Source organism: Triplophysa rosa, linkage group LG15 (genome assembly GCF_024868665.1).
Source record: "Triplophysa rosa linkage group LG15, Trosa_1v2, whole genome shotgun sequence".
Lineage (NCBI taxonomy): Eukaryota > Metazoa > Chordata > Actinopteri > Cypriniformes > Nemacheilidae > Triplophysa > Triplophysa rosa.
In genome coordinates, this window is record NC_079904.1 from 5,944,402 (window position 1) to 5,968,140 (window position 23,739).

The 23,739-nt window shown below is 39.2% G+C and overlaps 1 protein-coding gene across 5 annotated transcripts in view; it reads right to left on the minus strand.

The window, feature by feature from the left end:
* The window catches only part of ncoa1 (nuclear receptor coactivator 1), a 44,419-nt gene extending 21,197 nt beyond the window's left edge, over positions 1-23,222 (minus strand). For 2 of the 5 annotated variants that reach the window (XR_008964403.1, XM_057352656.1), the window contains exons 1-3: positions 6,303-6,439; positions 1,709-1,814; positions 69-235 (exon numbers count right to left, since the gene is read on the minus strand). Coding sequence is in view for 4 of the 5 variants with exons in the window: in XM_057352656.1 (XP_057208639.1) it covers positions 69-235; positions 1,709-1,814; positions 6,303-6,402 (373 nt within the window). In the remaining variant the exon portion in view is untranslated. Of the gene's footprint in view, positions 1-68; positions 236-1,708; positions 1,815-6,232; positions 6,440-12,850; positions 13,023-22,751 lie in introns of those variants that run through there. The other 3 variants (XM_057352658.1, XM_057352659.1, XM_057352660.1) reach the window with 3 other exon arrangements.
* Between the last annotated feature and the right edge of the window lie 517 nt (positions 23,223-23,739).

The window sequence follows — 23,739 nt, forward strand, 5'->3', positions numbered from 1 at the left end:
GTAGTGTTGATTTCCTGATTGCTGTTAAACGAAAGAAAAAAATAGTGTGCATTTATTAGGGGGCTCACCTTGCTCACGCCGTTTGATTTGCTGGATCTGATCCACGGTGCTTTTTATGATGTGGCATTTGTCTGGCTTCACGTTCAGGCTGGCGATGTCGCTCATGTTGGCAGACAGAAGCTCGGCCAGTTCGTCGATGTAGCGGCATTCCAGCTCACGCCGTCGCTTCTCCACACTGCCACACAAGTATCTGGTTATTGCAAAGTACAGTGAAGGATAATCTGTTTGCATTAATCTTAAGCACTGTGCTTACGTACATGAAAAAACAAACATTTATTTATGTGGATTTATATAACAATCCACATAATTCATGATGCTCAGAGCGTGCTGTGATCACAAACAGCCCCTGTAACAAACAGAACCACGTCCTCAGTGTTTCGCCACCTGATAGAGGGAGTTGAAGGAATTCTGGGTGCCAGGAGTCTATAGATGCACACAAGGACATGATGTGGGTGGCCTGAAAGCAGCCATTTAAACATAGATGTATCATTGTATAGCTAATAAGGGCTGAGCCGGGCACGGTCCTTGCGTTGCTGTATACGCTAGCGGGCATTTCTCTAATGTTGCGCATGGGTTATCAAGCTGAGAGAAGGCGCGGAAAGAGAGAAAGGCTAAAAACAAGAGAGATTGGGGGGCTGTGGTAAAATAATGCTAGATATCAATGGAATGTGAAGGCCTCAGATCAGGGCTCATTTATCATTGGGTTGAAAACAAAAGATTTGAGACGTCGAGGTGAAAAAGTGCCGTAATCGAAGGCGGAGAGCGTGGAAAAACGTGAAAGAAAGCAATTCAAAAGATTTGAGAAAAATGCAAGGATTCTAAAGCGGCCCAGTAAGAGCGTTTCATCAGGCCATGTTTATCCTTGAGCATTCCCTGCGCTATTGGCTAACATATACAGAGCGCGGGGGTGTCGCAGGCGAGCATGCTGCGCACATGTTGCGCACATGTGACCAAACGCTGCTGCACACGCATGTGTTAGGACTGAGAAAAGCACTTATCGGTTTGAAATTGTGTCGCTCCCGGGTGAGCGAGTGCGTGTACAAGTGACTTGCAAGTGCGTGCACATGTTACCGTGTGTGCGTGGGGAGAAGAGAGAGGAAAAGTAGGTCAGTGCTTTGCCGAGGCTATGCGCATACGCGCTGTGTACACGGGTCAGGGCGCTGCGTGGGGTTGCTGTAGAAACAGGCGGTTACATTAGCCCCGCCAAGGCCCTATGGAAGAGTATCACTCATCCAGACAGACCAGTTCTGCTTTAGCCGACCCTTACACAGCCACAAGGAAACCTTCGAAAATACCTCGCTGGCCTGCACTGTTACACCGAGACCTCAAAACAGCACAATGGCTCGCCCAGAAGTCAATGCTAAGGTGTCAATCGCGAAGGCAATATGTCAATGCTAGCTGATGCAATGCTAGTTGATATTCATTGAGATGTTTTCTTTTAGTTGGCACTTTTACAAATACGTATACGTAAGCATATGAAAATATTCTGTCACCATTTAAAAATAAAACCTGATATTTCTTAGTGACATATTTACCACTTCAAACACGCATACCTGTTATAATTGAAAATTTCTCCTATTCATGGCTATTTGTTGAAAAAATAACTGGGCTCTTGGACAGTAACTTGAAACGTGAATTATTACGTCACCTTGGACCGGAGGTGTCACATGGAGAGCCCTTCCTCTTCCGTGGCTCTGGGGTGTGGGGGTCAAGGGCATTGTCCCCTGCAGCACTCATTTTGACCATACGCACACCTGCAAAACAGGGAAAGTCACGAGTCAGCCATTGGAGTCAAATGAGCCATTTCACTAAATCAAATAAAATCCATTCTTGCATGCCAATAAAGGTTAAGTCATTCAGCCAAGTGTAAATAATAGAACTGAGTCAGTAATCTTATGGAAACCGGCCAACGACAGACTTTACCGTTTCACATAAACTTGCTTTGATAATATCATCCAACAAAAAACCTCAGGTGCCGCTTCTGATTGCCAGGTTCAAGTTAAAAGAACTGATTTGGTACAACCAGAAAACCAGTTTTATAACAGGCAACATCTTGCTGTAAACGGCATGACATGCAACATACTGTATCTTCATGTGATGGAGTGTAACAGATAGATGAGTGCATATCGGGCATGGCCTGAGGTGACAGCTCATTCCCGCTAGCATGCACATAATCAGTGGCTCCTTGCGTGGGGATCGTAAATCTGCTGTAAAGGGGTTTGCTAATTGAAAGCCTGCTTTGATTTGTGATGACGTCCACCATGAGATCAGATCTAGCTCCTGCTGTGAACACCTAGAGGGGCAATATCTGAAATCGCCTTCTGTGACGATAATGTGCGGGTAACGGCTATTCTTGTGACACCGGGAATTCATATTTTTCAAACACGCACATTCTTGTAATGAAGAGATCTTAAACAGGGTTTCTGTTGTTCTGGATGCTTCTCAAGAACTTTATTGCCTCGAATGAAGTGTCTTAAAAAGAAACCAAAAATGCAAACACTTTTCTCCAATATTTATATTTTTTTGTTCTAGATTATTTACTACTATTACAATGCCAATATTGTTAATATTGCATTTCTGTCAATAGATCCTCCAAAAATGACAAATTGAACCTTAATGCAAAATTAATGCAAAAAAAAACCTTTATCTTTTGATTTCGTGGTTAGTTATGCCATTTCCAGACCATTTTAGTATGTTAAACCTCTGATGACATAAGCCAAACAAAAATAAGTGGCTTAAATTAATAACAGAGTACGGTAGAAAATGCTATAAAGCCATGAAAGCCAATTTTCAAGTCCTGTTTACTTGAGCAAACGCACAATGTTCCCTACTAGCATCAGGTGTCCTCAGTTGGAGTATGTTACCATAGAAACAGGACTCGATGAAGCTCTGCATAAGGGAATCCTAAAGCACACACAGCATTTGATACAGATGCACACATACCGCTGAACAAAACCACTGGGGGTATTCAGAAACATTACACCGTTCACTTACCCATGTACAAACCCTTCATGAAATAAAAAATAGTTCCTGTCAATGTAGGATAAAGTCTTCATTCTAGCTATGAAAGTGGTTTTACTGCAATGCACAGGGTGGAAATATAAACTTGTTGAACTCACAGAAATGGCACACCAACATTTTGTGCAAACCATGCCAGCTCGTGATGTTCAATCAAATGCTATGTTATAAAAAGCTTTAAGTTAATCTATCCTCAGCTGAAAAGAATTCAAAGATGCAACATTTGAATATTTACGGCCACTGGAGCAAACTGGGACAAAAGGCCTTGCTCAAAAACACAAAGGTTACAGGTCAAGAATCATGAACTGGAGATTCGAACCTGCATATTTCAGGTTCCCAGCACTCCATAACTTGGTTGCTTCAACATCACGCTTTGAACCACTAGAACTGAACATCTCAGACCAGCTCCAACTGAGAGAACATCTGCGACTAAATAGGCAAAACACTTCCTGTTAATTCCTTCAGGTGAAGAGGATCATACGCCATATCTCATGTTCTATTTCTCCACTCGGGAAGGCCGTCACACAGACCGCCGCTTGGTTCCTCGGGCGTAGTCTGCTTTGATCTGCAGGCCCTGAACAGACTGCTATTGTGGGTCTGCTGAAAACCTCCAGTGGCCCCTAATCCCTGGCAGCTCCATTTTCAGCAAAATTACCTCAAACAAGCCTATTTAAGTTGAAAAACTACAAAAATCAGGCTGGTTCTAACATTTAAAGCCATGAAACTGCTATTTTAGGTTAGCCAGCAAAGCATGACGAGATTTTCTTGTCCTACCAGCTTTGCTGATGACACATCACTGCTAAAACATCTAATGAAAGTTGTACCTATACTTAAAGGATTAACATAAATGTTCTCAATCTATAACACTCTCACCATTACGCCCTGGGGGAAATTATTATATTAATGTTGTGTGTGTCATCAAAACAGCTTTTCAAACTCTCTCATTACCAAACTGTTTTTGAAATTCTTGAAACAAGTTTAACTAAAGTACTATTGAGTTTGCTACCCTTTTTTCGAGGCCCCTGAGCCTTCACGTCAATCTTCAGGAGAATGTGAAACATGACCGTGCATGCGAACGTGCAAAATAGTTAAAAAATAAGGCTGGATCTTTCGAAAAATTCCACCGGGGCATAATGACTCCAATTTGCGTGTGACCCTTACTGTAATTATCAACAGCTTGCTTCAATATGCTCAGTCAAAAAACAGCCCACAGGTAACGAAGCTCCCTGCACTCAGACTTGACAATAACCAGCCACCCTGCTCGGGTTCCACGAGCCCTCAGCATCGGCTAAACCAACAGTAAAACTTATACACAAACGCTTTCAGAGCCTCAGTCAAAGCTCTTATGAACGGTGCAATCCACAGGTCACAGGTCGGAGATATTATGTATACCATCAACTTGAAATGTTTCCATGAATACCTCAATGGTCTTCCGTCTATAGGGTGCCCTATTTGTAGAAAATGTGCAATTCAGAAATGCAGTTTCTGTCTACTGTCATTGCAAAAATACGCCTTTTTAAATGAGCCAGCTATATGAAATGAGTGTTTCTAGATTGCTAAACTAATGGAAAGCCTCGTCAAATTATCATTGGCGGAATACCACATTAAAGAAATATCCGCTGCATGCAGGCAGATGTCCTAAATTTTCAAAGGACTGATTTCTATTAAAGAGTCTAAAGTATATACATTTTACTTTCGATGAAGAAGTCTCTTTTATTTTCTGCTGCCCGCTGCAGCTCAAATGTCTTGCTAGATAAGAAACATTTGGCCATGTCCAATCAGATTTTAGATGCTGTGTGTATAGCGTGCTTTAAAGGAATAGTTCACTTTCAAAACGAAAATTCTGTCATCATTTACATTTTGTCATTTTAAACGTGTGTGATTTTCTTTCTTCTGCAAAACAAAAAAAGAAGATATTTAGAAAAGTGTTGGTAACCAAAAACCGTTGAACCCCATTGACTTCTATTGTATGGACACAAAACCAATGCAAGTCAATAGGGATCAACGGTTTTCTGTTCCCAACATTTTTCAAAATATCTTGTTTCGTGTGCTGCAGAAGAAAGTCATACAGGTTTGAAATGACAGGAGGGCGTGTAAATAATGACAGATTTTGAAAGTGAACTATCCCTTTAATCACCAAGCTGTATAATAGACTGCCTATTGGACAGTTGGGTCTCGTTTTAGCTTTCAATCAGTTTTTAGTTACATTATACGTGAAAGCTGTCGCTCATAGCTAATATCTAATACAAAAGTATTTTTAATGAATCTTAAATGAAATCTATTTAAAAGCACAGGAAAAAAGAAGGCACGTAGCATACTTTTTTACTGCCAAGAGGCAAGAAAACCAACAAATCAGACATCATGTGACACTAATGTCTAAGCAATTTCTTTTCATTTACATTAATCTTTCATCTCTGCACTGATAGTCAATAGAAGAGTCAGATAACTTGACACAACTTGACACTTAGCAGAAATGATCAGACGTCAGTGCTCTTCACGATTTCTAAACATACATACAGTACATAGCAAAAAAATTATTTAGTCTTGAGGTCTGTACAAGCATTAAAACACCAACAAAATGAAAAAAAATGGATTGTATGCAGCTATCAGCAATGCACATATTAATAATCAATGTAAAATAAATGAATAACATCATTTTTGAAAACTTGCTATCTTATTCAGCAGGTGGAACATGTGTGTGCTTGTGTGTGTCTTGCTCTTTATATCAAGGGTGAGATTTTCCCCTGGCGCCGAACAGGTACCTGTGCGGGCTGGCTGCTCACCTGATTATGGGAAGTCCTGAGTGGGCATGAACGCTTGACGTGGATCATGTCATTGTGGTACTCCACCAACCATCATCATCATCAGGCCTTTCACGAAAACTCTCAGCTACTTTTGCTACTTTTGAATTCAGACCAAACTGTGTCTCTTTCTACTAACATACAAATGCAAAATATAAAAAAATTATAACAAAGCTCGCTTTGGCTAAACCTGGTGAACCCATTCCATATTAACATGTAACGTTCTCATCACATTTCCTAAAGCAGACAAACAAGCTATGGAAGCACTGAGAAGCCTGCGATCTCCTCACATGCTCGGCACACACACACTCCCACACACGTGCATGCACACACACTACCTAAAGGTAAACAACCTGCTTAAGGGAGAAAATAGGTGGGAGGGATATTCCTTCTCACGCACCCGAGGCAGAGCTCAGCTGTCACCTATGAAGTTGGCCAACTCAGCCTGTCCGGTGAAAGAACGGTCCACGACAGTTGCGCTAACCCCTCTGTCAGCACGGGCTGCGGCCGCGTGTCCCGCCATTTCCCAGGATACGGGGCTCCTTCTCGCCGAGAGCTACGCTAATCACCTCGCGCGCAGACGAAGCTGCAACGCATGTCGCTGGGGGAAAGGGACAGACCACCGAGAGCTAGGGTAGAGGGGTATTGTTTACACACTCGTATCAGCACTCAAACTAGGCAAACAAAACAAAATCGCTCTCATCAAATGAGCTAAGAGAGGATGGATGGACAACAAAGTGGAGAGGATCTCACACAAAAGGCCAGCGTGGATGGAGGAGCGTGCAAGTTTCAAAACAGATGAATTCCACGCCTGACTGCACACACTCGCCCCCCTGCGCCTCTCAATGGTTTGCTCCATGAGAAGCCTTGGAGTCACTGTTGCCGTCTACCTCCCCATAGCAATCCAGCACAGGAAAGAAAATACAGCCCTCGCTGAAAACGTGAAGTCAGTGTGATGCTGTAGCAGTCGTGACTCATTCTTTGACAGCGTGCCAGTGAATTGAATATTTCCAGAGAATCGTGATTTTTCTTACTGCGGCGAAATAAGACTAAATCCAAACAACAAATCTGACCAGACAAACCTTGTGACATGATAATATATTGACATCTGGACAATAGGGTTATGTAATAGCAATTGTTGTTTATAGCTTTTTCTGAATTTGGTGGAATACTAGGAATGGCGATCAATCTTGTTTCCAAAAATGTAACTAAACAGTCTCCGCATCGCACAATTATGTATATTTTCTCTTTAAATACTGTATATTCATACCATTGTCACAGCAACCAGGTACACTCAAGTTACCAAACTGATACTTCCCTCCCTAACCTCCACACCCAAGAGTTTCTTCACCATTCTTCCACAAGCCCTCCTTGTAAATCAGGCTCAGCTAACGTCCGATAAACCTGCCCTCTTTTGATAAACCGGTGGCGCGTCAGATGATACAACGTGGAGAGGTCAATTAAGGATAATCTGAGCGGTTTCGAATTTTCACACACCCTTGGATCTACATGCATTTTCTGCTATCCGCTGCCAAGGCAAATGTGAGTGTCTGTGTTACACCTGTGTTGATGACTAATCGGACAGAACTCCTGGCTTAGTATCATGGTAATGGACGAGACTGGTCATACCTACAGCCGGTTTCATGGGGTGGACATATTGCTTGATGTATTCATTGTTCATGCCCTGTTTTCAGGCCTTTAATTAAGCACAACATTTTTTTGTGTAACTCAGCAAGGCTCATGTAGCCCTTCGAACAGTACAGATAAGCTATAGTACACTGTAAAAAAAAACAATTTCACAGTTTTTTTTACAGATTTTCACTTAAAAAAAAAAACGGTCAAAAACCGTTAAATTACAGAAAGACAGCAAATTTACAAGAAAAAAATGAGAGGGAAAGTCATGTAATTTTTCATTTTTTACCGGTATTTTTACTTTAGAGAGGCAGATTCTCAAATGCTCAAAATACAGCAATAGCGTGGATACACGTCACAATAAGGAAAAAAAGCACCTTTTGTTTCACGACGACTATAACCTTTCAGTTACAAGCCTGGAACTCAAAACACTACTTATATAACCTATAAATATACAGTGAATGATAGAACCAGTAAAACACACCATTCAGTGTAACTTGACAGTAGCATTCACCTTTGCCGACCCCAGCATCTTAGTCTTACAAAGGAACTGACGCAACCACACAAAATTGTAAGGTAAATGAAACATCTTTCAAGTACTTCTTAAAAAAGTAAAATTTTTCATTCTGCATGTTCACAGTTAATTTGACTCTCATCTGCGCATAAATACACAAACGTTATTGCCCGACATTGTACTGTTGACATAAAAAAGATCACGGGTTCCATAACACGAAACACATGTCAAAGAAAAGCCCATAATTATGGAGAAAATTGGTGGGAGAGCTTAAGAATGCAGGAGCATTAAGACGAAACTTGACGTCCATGTTTCAGAATAAGGAAGAAAAGCAGGTGTCTGATCCCTGTACAATCATGCCTAAAATAAAACAGGCGTGCTCACGGAACTATCATATAAAGGAAATAACTGGCTTTCCTCCAAACTGAACTGAGAAGCCATTAGAGTCTTTGACTAATTCATGCAAGTCAGTGATTGCCCTCATAGTAAGGGGGAGGGAGGTCTGTCGATTCAACTGGTTTCCAAGCAACTCTGTGATTAACATGAGCATTTTTCCAGACATTAGGAAATGGAGCAAATTACATTTTACAGTACGTGGGGTTTTGCTTTCAATTACTGTTCGTGCGAATGGCCTGAACGATAACTGTGAGGTGAAATAAAATTTGACAGCGTTTACCTACAGTACAGTACTGTGCTAATGTCCTGTTATTCACAAAACTGGAAGAAAATGATGCATTTATGCATGTCTGATCAATGGGCACCACTGAATTAAGCATATCTGCCCGTTTGTAGACTTAAGTAATTTTTTTGTTTATCTCTATTAACAGCTGAATAGCTATTCAATGTGGCGTCCGTTTATTGGAGGGTTCAAATACTATAACTAATTTTTAACAAAAACCTGATGTCCAAAGGAAGAAAAACAGGCTTGAAAGTAAAAAAAATACATAATCCAAGATTATTTTACATTTACATTTAGTCATTTAGCAGACGCTTTTATCCAAAGTGACTTACAAATGAGGTAAACAATGGAAGCAATTGGAACAACATAAGGACAATAAAAAGCATAAGTGCAATAAAACTGGTCTCACAAAGCCTACCATTTCAAGTGAGAATGAGAGTTTCATAACAGATAAAAGAGATTATGTAACAAACACACAAAAATAAAATTACACTAATAATCAAACTATCCAAGTTTAAGTGTAAAAAATGTAACTGCACAATAAAACATTACATGCGGATGCAGTGTGGACAAAATCAGGCTTCCCGTTACCATGACAACAGTAAGGTCTGCTGAGCTACCACGACACATCTAGTCTAAGCAAAAGCAGAAAAAAGTACGATCCATTTCGATCCAGGGTAAAAATGAGTATGATTCTGAAAACACTCCTATATTTTAGGCATATTTTTATTTTACATTACATATTCTTAAAAATCTTTAGCAAAATTTAAGTAAACTGTCCATTATAAAGATTATAAAATATAGCCGCAGAAAACATGAAGAACCCATTTCAAAATTATTTTCTGTTTTTCTGAATTTACTATTTATAGGTGTATGTAGGTAAAATTTACATTTTTGCTCCATTCTGTGAACTACTAACACTATTTCCCCCAAATTGCAAATCAAAATATTGTGTCTGTTTGCACAAAATAAAAATAAAAAAGGTAGAAAATAACAAAAAAGATGCTCTGTATTTTTTTCAGATCTCAAATACTGCAAAGAAAACAGGTTAATATTTACTTTTTAGCAATACAACAGTAAGATTTGTACATGTATTTAGAAAAAGTTCAAATATCATTTTTATGCAATAACCTCGATTTCGATATTATCAGTTTTTATGTGTTTTGTCATGCTGTCAGTCTTTCAAATTGCTGTTGGATGACTTTGTCATTCCTGAGGTTTGATTTTGTTGAAATTCAACAGAGACTGGAATGGTCTAGAAACACCGATTAAATGAAAATGTGGATTTTCCTGCGGCTGTAGAACAATGAGTGTTCTTCACTTTCACATGAATAGTCTTTATTTCTCTTCCACTCGTCATGTGGTTGCTACACGCAAATTTAATAATACAAATATTATTTATATAAATAATATATATTTCTCAACCACCGCGGTCGATTTGTCTATTACCACCGCGGTGGTAAAAAACTGCCACCGTCACAGCCCTAGTTGTGATGCTACTAAATTAGCTACATTCTCAGTAGCTTTTCAGAAAACAGTGTAGCGTTTCCAGTGACAAGCTGTTTGTTCCCTTATTTAAATACTTGAAATTGTTAAATACTTGAAATTGAAATATGAAATCTGAAATAAATGAGGATGAAACATCCGTCAATGTTTAACGCGCAAATCCATCAGTGAAACGGCACCCTACAACATATAAAACATTTAAATAAACATCAGTAAATAATGAAAACTTGATGAATGATATAAGAAAGCTAAATACTAAATAAAAAAGCTCTTGTTGCAGTAACTTCAGTCAGTGGCGTATTAACCCTTACAGTCCTTAACAATTCCATTTGAAACAAACTGTTTAAACCTACATTGGCTTTCCTATTCAGATTGCCATAAAAACTTGACTTTTTCCGACTCGTTGACTTGAAACTTACTTGTTGACATTGTCCAGATTAAAATGTGTACAGCTGCACTAAATGCGCTTTCAGAAGATGTGCACAGGAGCGCAAATGAATAGATGTCTCTCCGCAACCGTGGCAAAACCTGCTCGCGCTCCGACACTAAGCAGCGGGTCATAGCCAGTTTTGATTTTACGTATCTGTTCATTTCACAAAAAGATCCATTGCAAAACCCGCAGAATAACCTGGGTTTTGCTGTGCAGGTCCACGCTCGAACGCACCAACGGAAACGGATGCCAATAATTTCTGTTAATTTAAAATCTTTTAAATAAAACCATCCACAACTGAAAGGCTACAACTAGCAATCGTTATCGTAACTCTCATATTTATTACACCTATATTTGTCAGAGTGACGTGCACTACCGCCGGTGGCAGTTCGCCACCGTCATGGCACTTTACCACCGCGGTGGTGCGGTTGTCATGGCCACCGTCACAGCCCTAATCACAACTTCTAGTTAATTACTCTCCAACACTGTAATATTTATGTAAACACTTCCTTCCATAAAACTCTAGTCAAACCATCTCTGTGTTGTTTATTACCTTTGTAATGCAGTTAGGACCTTTACTGTAACCAGTGATGGGAATAACGGCGTTATAAATAAACTGCGTTAGTTTTTTCAGTAACGAGTAATCAAAAGAATTACTGTTTCTCCCGTTACAACACCGTTACCGTTACAGACAGTAAAATGCACCGTTACTATAATTAAGCTTACTGAAGCAGTTTTCATCCGAGTAGGCTCTCCCAGCCGAAGGACCTGCAAAGTTTTTTTCTCTGGTGTGTGTGTGTGTGGGACACATAACTGATGATGATTGGCTTAGGTGGGGTAAATTTCCATCGTTTGCCAACCAGAGGCAGAGTAGAGCGGGTGTTCACACACAAGCACAGTCGCACACACCAACGGCAATACCTAGGAGTCAGAGAGCAATGGCAACAGCAACAAGTTCAAATGTAGCTTTAGCAAACTGGAAATATAAGCACTACTTTCCCTCGAAGAAAGATGCTCCATGTCGGTGGCAAGTAATTCTAATCTAATGAAGCACCTCACATTGTCACATGCCGCCACAAAATTACTAGCTGAGACCTTGTCCATACGTGTTCCTTTGAAAACAGAGTTTTCATTTTTAAAAAGCTCTTCGCTCTATTCACACTGAAACGTGCTGAAAATGTATACATCCATGTACTACGAATTAGATAAACGTATGAAACTTCAACCTGTGTCATTTCTTTCAGGCGTTTGTTTACTTTCTGCCTTATTATGTCACGGAAATGTGAAGCAAAGGCACAGAGACTTTTTTAAATGGATGGAATGAGGTGAAAATGCTGAGAAGAATGGATTAGATTAAATGCTGCTGCGGGTAAACACAAAACTATAGTTTCCAAAACGAAAGTGAAACTATCCTTCCGTTCTGCTGTCAAACAATTACTATGAGTAATTAAATATTCCGTCGCCTAAAACGCAATCTGAAGTATGCACAAACTAACATTATATCATTCTGCAACCGCTATCATTCTGGAAAGCAGTCAAAATATTGAGAGCACTTCTTTTTAAAATGTTTACTCTTGTTAGATAATACGAAAAATGAGTAGTACAGTATGTCTAGCTGTTGTGAAGATGTGTTCCAGTTTTACCATTTTAATTTGCACTACAAAGAGTTTTTGATATTTTTATTGTTATTTATTTTATAGTTCATGTCTTAAGGAACATTATTCAGTTTAAGACTTATTTGTTGACCAGTTGTGGTCTGTGCAATAAATATTAAAAGCTCTAAACCATCTATTGTGTTTTATTGTTCCAGTATTGCAATGATATTATTTACAATAATAATATATTAATATATAAAATATGTCTCTCACTTTGTCCCACAGCAACATTAAAATAATGTAGATTAGAGTAAAATGTTTTATAAAAATTATGTATTCTATTTAGTTTCCGTTTCATTCATTTTAAACATTTAATATTGGGGGCATCCAAGTTATTTGACATATTTGAACATTTTTTAAAAGGTAACGCAATAGTTACATTCCCTGGTAATTCGTTACTTTTATAAGGATGTAACTCAGTTACTATTTGTGAGGAATAACTAGTAACTGACTGTAACAGATTCTGCTGTTGGCAGACCTAATTATTTCAATTCAAGCTTCCGTGTTATGAGCAGTTTAACGGGGTGTACAGAGAGCCTGATCGGGCTGACTTACTTGATCTAGGGCTCCAGAGGGATGCTCATTGAGAGGAGCACAATGGCTGTGGTCCACTGGGTTTATGAGACGAGCGAGACCTCAAAGAGAGTGGGCTACGGCGCCACACCCTCTCTGTCATGGAGGCCCATCCCACCGGGGGAGGCAGCAGAAAGCGGACACCTGTTGTAACCTGTGAATGAATTAAAGTGTTGTGTTAGGATTTTCAGAAAAAATTCAGCAATAAAAAAAAAAGAGTAGAAAGAAAAATGTTTCTGGTTCTGTACGTCAACTTTATTTCCAGCTGTTAAGCTGGAAGTTTCATCTGTCATAAATGTCTACTTGGAATTTTGTGCAGAGGAACTGTTGTTTTACGCACTGTCATCCATAAAACACACACACAAAAGTCAACAACATACAAGTCAGTGTTTCCCCTATCATTACGTTAGGGGCACGCCCCGCCCCTCCAACGGCACCTCCCGTCCCCCTTGAAGGTCAAGTTAATTTTTTATGTAGCGTTAGATCACAAGAGAAGTCATTTAAGGTTACCTTTCCTATATAACATGTCATACCTTGCTCACGTACTAAACAAACTAAATAGCATTATGTTATTTATCTTATTTACATGGCGACATGTCATTTCTGTTTCTACGTGGAAACAGCTACATTGTGAATCATGTTTTAATTGGAAAGAATATTTAGACTCAGTTCTAGTATGAATGGCATGGAAAGGCTGTTAGTAACTTTGTAAGTACTCCTGCTCATGATATATTTATTTCAGTTGTTACATTTTGTTGTCAGTAGTTTTTTTAAATATTAAAATAGACCACTGGGACTTCGCTTCAGCACCAGAGCCTACAACACATTTTCTCAGTTACCAGACCTTCTATGTTTCCTACAGACTGTGGCTATCAGAATATAAAGTAAATGGCCTGATAAAACATTAGATTGATTGATTTAACATTATTTATTTGAAAAAGTATTGTCCGGACCTCCGCCACAAAAAGAAATATAGAGACCGCCGCCCCCCTCCAAAGCCGTAAATCTAGGGGAACACTGCAAGTGAATATGAAAATATGTAACACACTGAAGCGGTCTAGACATTGATGCTTATGCACGCAAAATCGTTTTCTGCATTGCCATAGCAACAAGGCACAACGCATTTAGTAATAAGCCACACAAAAAGAGCTTGCAGGGTTTGGTCAAATGTTTTTCAATTGCGCACCAATGCCATCCTTTGTGACTTTAACACAGGTTTTGATGGTTTACAAAGTGGGTAAATACAGTATTTCCTGCCCATGCAAAGGCAGAAGATGCTATGTCTGTCATTGTTAATGCAAGGCTACAGAAATGCAGGGAATGTCATAAGAAAGCCTCAAAACTAGCAGGGTAAGTACAAGTGAAATGGTGGATTTGACAGTTCTGATGACTGCAGGCAGATAATAATTTTAGTGCTTACCCACACTGACCACACTGACTGATATTTTCTATCTCAACAGAATTGGTCACATTTCTGTTCTGTTTTTAACAATTCTGTTGATTTGAATACACGAGGGAGCATTTACATTAAAGAACAGATGCTTATTGAAGGAAACTCTATGACTGTGGTCCACTGCTTTTATAGGATGGGAACTATGGCCAGTGGTACTTTGAGAAACAGGAGGAAACAGACACTTAATGCAATCTGTGGATGAAGCAAACCACTTCAAAAATTACACTAAACTGATGGGGTTGACAGCTATATCTCACAAATACATTTGTGCTCGGTTTTCTTCAACCATTGTGTGGGAAAACAGACAGTCCAGCCCCAAACTCACACCATTGGTTGTTAATGTTGTTCAAACAAACAGCTCAATGTTTTGATGATGCCACGGAGTCAAACATGTTGACACTTTTCAGCTGAATGAATAACTGTGAATGAATGAAGGTAACCTGCACTGTCCCAGGCCGAATGAGTTTTGAAACTGGCTTCAGGCAAACAGCTGAGTGGGATTTAGGAGTGATCGAATCTAATCATTTTCATACAAAGAGAAGATAAAAGCAAAGTTTTAGTGCTGCTTTAATGAAGAACCATTTCCTTCACCTCTACAGATGTGAGACTCGGGGGGAGACGGCATTGATGGTTTGATTGAATAGGTGCGTGAATGAATTCCAGATTATAGCGCTAGCACACAATTAAAATTTAACACTTGAGATGGGCCTTTGTTGTGATTCCAGACCACTACTCCCTCAGACAATACAGATTCTAATGGGGCTCTTAAAACATTCAAAGGCTAATGAATGCTTTGTCCATTACCTTGGACCACAACTGTTTTAGTTGTCAAGCCTGAAGTGTGATTAGATACACAAGCCATAAATAAGCAGAATGTTTACCCAACAGAAAAAAGTCTAGACTTAAAGCCTATATACTGTATACTGTACAGATGTTTGTGTATAAGAGGTAAATTTCCATCAGGTCAGTTCTGGTCCTTGATTTTGATTGGTTGAGCCGAGTTCTAAGCCGTTATAAAATACCCCGATTTATAACGGCTTTACACTATCACTTTATTTACATTATTTGATGAAACCTTGCTACGCATATGGAATAACCATTTTCTACAAGCAATAACCCACGAAGCAGTGGGTTACAGTGCATTTTATAACAGCTAAGGGGGTTTTAGGCACGACGCGCTGTTATAAAATGCACTGTAACCCACTGCTTCTTGGGGCTTATTGCTTTATTGCAACATGGCAAACTCCTAAAACCGTTCAATAGCACATAACAGGGACAGAGACAGGTGTTTGAAAATGACGAAGCAAATGCTATCTTTGGAAGAATCTCAAAAACAGAAAACATGTGGCTTTAAAAAACCTAAATATCTATGTCTAGAGCAAAGGAAGGAATGATACAGGAAAAGTATGTAAACACAGTCTGTTAATGCGGCCACAAAAATTCCAACAAAGCTTTCATTACTCAGTGAAGTACTATTATGATCAAGTTTGTGACTCCGTATTAGACAAAAAAAAGATCAACAGTAGATCCTTATTATTTAATTTAGTAAATATAAGTAAACAAGCTTTCAAGACAAAAGTAACCGTTTTTTCCACGCAACGGAAGTGAATAGGGACTGAGTTTGTCCATCACTATCATTCCGGCTAACATCTGTTTTTGTGTTACACTGCAGAAAGGAAGTTCTACGAGTTTGGAACAACATAAGGGTGTGTAAATAATGGGAAAAGATTCATATTTGGGTGAACTATTTCTTTAACATCTGTGTATAGACTGAAACTACTTTCAGGGAACACTCAAAAATTCAAAACACTAACCTCTGGAGAAAAATTCAAGAACAGAAGCAGATTTTACTAAATGTTTCCATGTGTACGCTCTGTTGATGAAAGAAGAGAGCTATTGAAATGGCCTACATGGACATAAACTTTGAGAATCCAGGGGTGTTGTGATGACTTCAGAAAAAAACAAAATTACAGTTTTTTTAAAAGACTGCTTTTATTATATTTGGTATGATCAATTCATATTATCCTTTTCAGCTACAGCAGTAGAAAACTTCTGTTCTTGTCAAATGTAGGGATGCACCAAATGTTCGGCAACCAAAAATTCGTGAATTTCACGAACAAGTGAAATGGCCGAATACATTTTACCGAACATGACGGGTGATATGATCAAGCAGCAAACAGCAGAGAGAGAGAGAGAGAGAGAGAGAGAGAGGTAGGGAGAGGGAGAGGGCTTTATCAATGCAACAAACGCGTCACCAGTGTGTGGAGCATTTTAAAGCACGGATCTTGCCGTGCTGGAGTAAATTTCTGAATAAAAACGTCTTTACCGGTTGGTAACTTGTGTACTCCAGTCTGGAGAGGGCGGTCTGACAGTAGCCCCGCTGCTCGTGACATCCTTTGACATCATACAGTGGCCACGTGTACTCAGTTCCCTGTACTAAACAACTTATCAAAGTATGTTCTGTACATCCCGGTCACGAGTGCACCTTCTGAGAGAACAATCAGCTTTTGTGGGCGGAGTTTGTAGGAGAGACGTGAACTGATATGATTGTCAGTCAAAATTGCTTGCATGGACGTTTTTTTTCTTTAAATCATTTTGCAGTGTAGCCTATAATAATCCAACAGTTTTATTTCATATTTTTAGTTTATAATGTTGAATGACACTTTTTAATGAAGTGTTCTGTTGTAGGGGTGCAGAGTACAGTACATTCTTTCAGCAGTCATGAAGGGAGATGGCTCATTTTTTTGTTTTAATTTAGCCTACTGGTTTTGCTTAATTTTATTTTAAATTGTATTGTATTATATTGAAAAGCAAGACAAAATATAAAAAGCACATTTTGACCATTCAGTTTGTCAAAAGTCACGATACTTCAGGTCCAAGTCGGTACCTAAAAATTAAAAAGTTGGCGGTACCTAATTTTCATAAAACCCAGTAGCACCGACGTACCGGGTCAATCGGGTACTGATGCTCTGTCTGACAGGTTGTCAGTCGGAAACTTTTTATAGACGCAGTAAGACTTGATGAGTGTCTCCGATCCACAAGAGATGCACACAGTTCAGATAAAAGTCATATTACGAATAAAGAGTTTTTTGGTGAAAGAAGGAAAGATCTGGATTTATTTGAACAAGTTCAAGCGATAAGTTTCATATTCTGTTAGCGTTTAGTATGTCATTTATCTCGCCGTCAATCTGTAATAAATCATCAATAAATGCATCTAATCTGAATGAGACACAGTCATTTGATGCATGGTTATCGACTTCATTGGCTAAATGCTGTATCTCTCTAGCTAATTGTGCACCCGCCGTAGTTACTTAACGTTATACACGAAGCAAACGATCAGTGAGTGACGTGACGTTAGTCCAAAACAAGTCGAGAGTAATCGATCAAACGCTTCAATCTACGCTGAACCAATAGTAGGCAAGACCAACCCATCTAATTATCATACAAGAATAAATTCAAGAATAAATAAATAAAAGTGGAAATAAATACATGCGATAATAAATAAATATAAAAATAAATAAATGTATAAATAAATAAATGTAAAAATAAAAGGAAATGATAAATAAAATAATCTAAAAATAAAAAAATGGACAAAAAATAAATCAATTTAAAAAATGAAAAGAAAAGTTAAAGCTAAGATCAGTAATAGCTAAAACGAATTATTTTGTTTTATCAAACCATTCATTCCTTTATTTATTTTCATATTACATTTATTCGTTTATATATTTATTTATTTATACATTTATTTATTTATAATTTTTGCAGGTTTAGTCCTCCATAAAGCTGAAGTTAGTTGTTTACCTTTGAAATTATTCTTTCTATTTTTATTCATGTTTCTTATTTATACATTTGTATTAGGCCTATATTGCATTTTGAATGGAATATGGCAATGGAATGTACTAAATGGGTTTAGTTTTCACAGATATTAATGTATGCAATTTCAGCAATAAATGTTAATTTTTCTAAAAAGGAAACAAATTAGTTGTTCGTTTTAAGAGACCTGTCTTATAAAAAGTACTTATTATTCGAATACCCGATTAATCGATGGAAAAATCTGTAGAATACTCGATTACTAAAATAATCGATAGCTGCAGCCCTAAATACAAAGCAGTAGCACTAGGAAGGCATTTTCACAACAGGTATCTGAAAACACAACATGCCAAGAGGCACATGGATTCCAGGCTTGAAGCAAAATTTTACTATTCTGAGTCAATTCAAGCCTAAACAATTTAACATAACCCGATTCAATTATTAATACTGTAAATACAGTACTTACGGACCCATATGATCAGGAGGATTGTTGATTAAAGATGTTTCTCTGCTGGTCGCTAATAATCTCTGGAGCTTTCTTACCAAACCAATGTTTATGCCTGACATGGCACACAAATTACAAATGTGCCACACCACTTTTTCACTTTTTGACTAATTTATATGTATTAGTGAAATGTATCCTTTTTTAACAAACAGGGCCTTGTCTTTTTCTGTGCATATTGTTGATTTAATTATGAATCACAACAATTGCATGACAGGTTAAAATTCTCCTAAAAACATTTGAAGTCATAAGAAAAAAAAATCATTAAATCACAGGATAATTTAATTTGATTCAGAAAGAATTATGCATCCAAAATTAAAATTGGACTATTATGACCTCTCAATTCAAATTCATTTTAGGACAAACCAGTGACCTTCTTACTCCCCAAACTGATACAGCTGCACAAATCTTTTTTTAAAAGCTGATAAATGACAGCTGATAAATTTCAATGTGAGAGAGCAGAAAGGGCTGTCCAAAATTGCAAGGTTAACAGGAGATGGTGTATCAGGCGTGGAGAAACTGATGTTTCACTCACACTAAGCTTGTTACAATATCCTGTACTTCTGAACTTTAGGGGTGAGACTGGCCCTCCCACCTTTGCTATCTGTAAATACAACCCCTGAGGCAAGGAAAGTAGTTAGCAGATCCTACACTCGCAGTAACTGTTGCCCAAACGTCTAGGCAAATTGGAAACTGACTTTGACCATCTCTGGCTCCGGCTCTCATTGAAAAATAACCCTCGGTTGTTGCTAAGGCCAAGCATGATCTGATAAGAAGTGGGACACTGAGCCCTGGGTTCCCTCTCTCTCTTCTGAGCAGAGAGGGTGTCTGTTAGCTGGCTTGAGCAGAATTTCTTTCCTGTCTCTCTCGCTTGTTCATTTGCTGCTAGCTCACTCTGGCGCGCTCTCCCTACCCCCACACATTCTCACAGGCTGCTGCACAAGCTTTTTTCTAGCGAGATGTAGGTCAGCTCTCTGAACGACTGGGAAGGCACAGCTGAGAGCTGCTCTGTGCGCTGCGGCAGAGAGACACTCGCGAGGACACAAACGGCGACAGCGCAATGCACTTTATCGTTTACTTTTAGTCACGCCGTATTTGAGATTTGCGTAAGGATCTTTAACACTTGTTAAGTTGAAATATAAACAAAATATTAAATGATTTTATTAACTTTATTTAAAAAAGTGGCATAGACGGGGAGCAGCGTCATAACTTCAATTTGATGCCTATGCATTTTTACATGTAACATTCAATTTGATGATTTTTTGGGGTAAAAAATAAAGCATCTATAAAATTCATTTTCTTGAATTTTTAGGGAAAAAGAAAGCATCTATAAATGTATTAGCTTAATTTTAATAAACCACCACCGCCAAACTCAGCGTTTCCCATACATTCACTTGGGCGGACTTTATGGCCGTCCTTTACTATATTTGGCGTCACATTTTTTTTATTCATCCGTGCTAATGACTGTATCTGTGATCGAACAACTAGTGGATAAACAGCGCTTATACGCGTCTTCTCTCCTTCCTGACTTGTTTGGTGTGAGTCAGAGCATGTGAGCGAAGCGTTAATATTTCTCGCGGATCGGAGAGCGCCAAATTCCGCTCCGCTCGCTCGCTCAATATACGTTCAGTCGCTCGCTCAGACCTCTTGGTGATTTACTTGTTTGCTGCTGGATTATTGTCCCATGTACACCGCATGAGCCTGAAGCCTGCAAATAAATAGCACAACGGCAACGGCATGCGCGTCAACTACAAACCAAACCAAATGCGCGTCCATTTGCGGAGGTGCGCGGGCGACAAGAAGTTTGATACAGGCTCATTTCAGTTAAAAAAAACATTATAACATTTATATTTATTTCTCTTAAGAAGACATTGTGTCACTTACTCAATGTGACTGTTGCTTTTCTGAAATAAAACCTGAATAAACTTCGATGTCATATGCTGCCGAGGCAGACAAATGTGATCTCCGGAGGACGCATGCAGCCTTCGAAGACGCAGCTACTTTGTCCAAGTTTCTTAAAGTACATTCTAAAATGCTGTAACGATTGAGGTTAGACGTTTTAAGACCGCATTTCCCCTTGTTTTGGTCTTTTTCTTTAGAGCCAGTTTCTTTTATTAACCTCAGTAATAATAAAAGGTGTTCTATAGTGCATTTCATCTTTTGTGCGTTTATTTTGAATGTTGCACTATGGCAGCTATATGTTCACGGAAATAAAGTAACGAAAATCAAATATACTTTAGCAGTTATTATACAGTTATTTTAGGCACTCTTTAAATAAAAAATGACAAAAAATATTGGCTGTAATGTCACAGAATGTCGGACTGAAACATAACTGCTCCTTTTCAGCCTACTACTTAAACTGAGACATTTATTCAAGAAGTTTATTATAAGCTGAAAACAATTAGATTTACTAGACACATTTTATGTGAGAGCGGAATCTGATTTGGTTTACCGGTGAGCGTAATATGAGCGGAGCGTTTGGTTGGTTCGTGAGCGACTGAGCGACTAAGCGAAGCGCACAGTCAAGGGCTCGGCATAGTCCAGGCGAATTGCGCTTTCGTTCTGCGTTTGGGGGTAAAACGAAGCTCGAAAACGTTGAGAGACGGTATAGCGTTTTCGAACAATCCAACAACCCTTTGTTCCTGGAGGCGGGGTTTGCATGACGTATGCAAATAGCCTCTGCGCACGTGACCACACAAACAACACACCCACCTATTACGTAATGGCCATGGACCAATGGTGGCTCGAGGGTGTTTACCGGCCAACACGAACTTTCCCGGAGATTCTGTATGGTTTGCTGCGGCGAACTAGTGAAACGAATTGTCGTTTGGACCAGATTTTGTTCGAAATCAGGTCACAGACGGTCGTTTTTCGATTTCGAATGTAGTATGCCGAGCCCTTCATTGAGCAAAATATTGAGCGGAGCGCTCACATGCTCTGGTGTGAGTGGAGCGTGCGCGTCCTCCTCTTCCGTGTTCGCGTGCGCGTCCTCCTCTTCCGTGTTCGCATGCACTCTCTTCCGATGAGCTCCATCTGTGTGCGCGAGCCCTCGGCCTCTCGTATTTAACTGTCACTTGCATTTAAAATCAAAGAAGCGTTCGTAATACAGCAACACATTGTGGAGAAAGGGCAAACAGCATATAGCCGCTCTTTAATGTAGATGTACTGTATTGTGATTTTGTCCTATGATGTTGCGTTTATAAATCAGGATTTTAGCAGCGGACAAAGTGACTGCTGGTGGCATCCCGTTGTAAAATACAGTATAATGTGACAGATTAGAGAGTAGAAGAAAAACAAGCGCTAACACGACGTGATGACGTCACAAACATGCTAATTAGTTCGTGACGTCACCAGCGCCACAAGTCTGTCAAAATCCTATGGGAAACACTGTAACTGAATATCAAGCAATGTATTCAACTGGTTATGACTAAGCAGCAATAACGACAAACAACTTCCACGGCAGATTATTGTGCACACCTATCAATTAATTTCAATCAATTAAACTTACACATCTTTTAACAACTTCATGAATTCGCACGCTTTGCATATTTACAAAATTATTAAAGCACTTTCCATACAAATGCAGGAAAAATATAAACGCATACGTGATCAAATGATCAGCTACATTCATTATTAAAATAAGAAATTCAACAACTTTTTGTGTTAGTGCTTTCAGCAAAAGTTTAAATCTAATTATTTTCAAACTCGTCAAATTATAAGCCATGCAACTAACACCGACTTTTTAAATCAATGCACTTCGATTGCAGATCTGCTTGCGTCAAGTCACATGAGTGACGCTGCCAAACCTGAGATCATTCATCATACTGAATCCCAATGAAATGATAAACCTTCTATTCCACTGATGCAGTAAAACAATGAATAACATAACCAAACATCCAACCAAAACGTCCTTTTAATAATGTGCGGAAAGATATTTCACCAAGAAAGCACTGCGTGCAAAGGTTAGTTATTGATTCAAAACAATAACTATGCGCACGGGGCACTTAATGCTGCACATGCCTTTTTCCTGACTGGATCATCCTCGCCAGATGATCTCCTCCTCACATGTAACACCAACAAATATGCATAAAACACACAACGTTATGCATTCGAGTTACCTGTTCAGTGCGTTCGTCTCCAACAGATGCTCGTTGAACTTTAGGATGGTGTTTGCTGGCTAATGCTGCCAGATGGAACGATTAGTTATGCATTCAGTCAGATGCAAATATGTCTACAAGCCCGGTGCCCACGACCGAGCTTGAATTGAGGCGTTAAAACGAAAATAGCGCAGTTCATCTTTGTATGACACAATAATTCCGTTAATGCGGTGTTGTGATGGCTGTTGAATCTTCCAGTTGAGTGCAGGCTAAGCTAACGAGGTTAGCGGGCTAATTTCGGAAGCTATTTTAAATCCAGGGCGCTATTATTTCTCCGTTAAACTCCGGGTGTTTGTCGCTGCAAATGCACTCAGTTAACGCTTGGGTGATTGTTTATTCCTTTGCGGTGCAGCTGTCATCCTAGTCAAATGGTCATTTGTGTGTTTAATTCTCGCGTTGATCTCTCCCCACCGCCATTTTCATCCTCGAGCTACACAAACAAACATGAGGATCGCTCACGTCACACAGAAGGTGCGCGACTGTGCTGATCTGTATGGCATGGCCGAGACCGCTGCGTAGCGACACATGATTTGAAGATCTGATTGGTTGCGCAGGTTTGTGTAAATTGACGGGTTTCGTAGTGCACGAACGTACAATAACGGGGTCCATTTAGACCGCGGCTACTCACGGGGGCCCGCAAGGGTATGCGAATGAACAGTCAGTAACATTCAACCTTTGGGCTTTACAAAATATTTTACTGCTGATATTATCCCTCTTTATTTTTCATAAGCATAATGCTTACATTTTATATACGTTTGTCCAGCACAGCATTATTAGGCAGTTTACATAGTGACAAATTGTTTTATTTAGGCTACCCACGTGAACGGGGAATGGGAGAAAAGTCGCTTCAGCCCCGGCACCAGATATGAGATGTGGGCCAAGTGATTTAACTAAATATATTTTTTTTGCCCCAAACTATTTACTATAAACGAATCATTTACAGAATAAC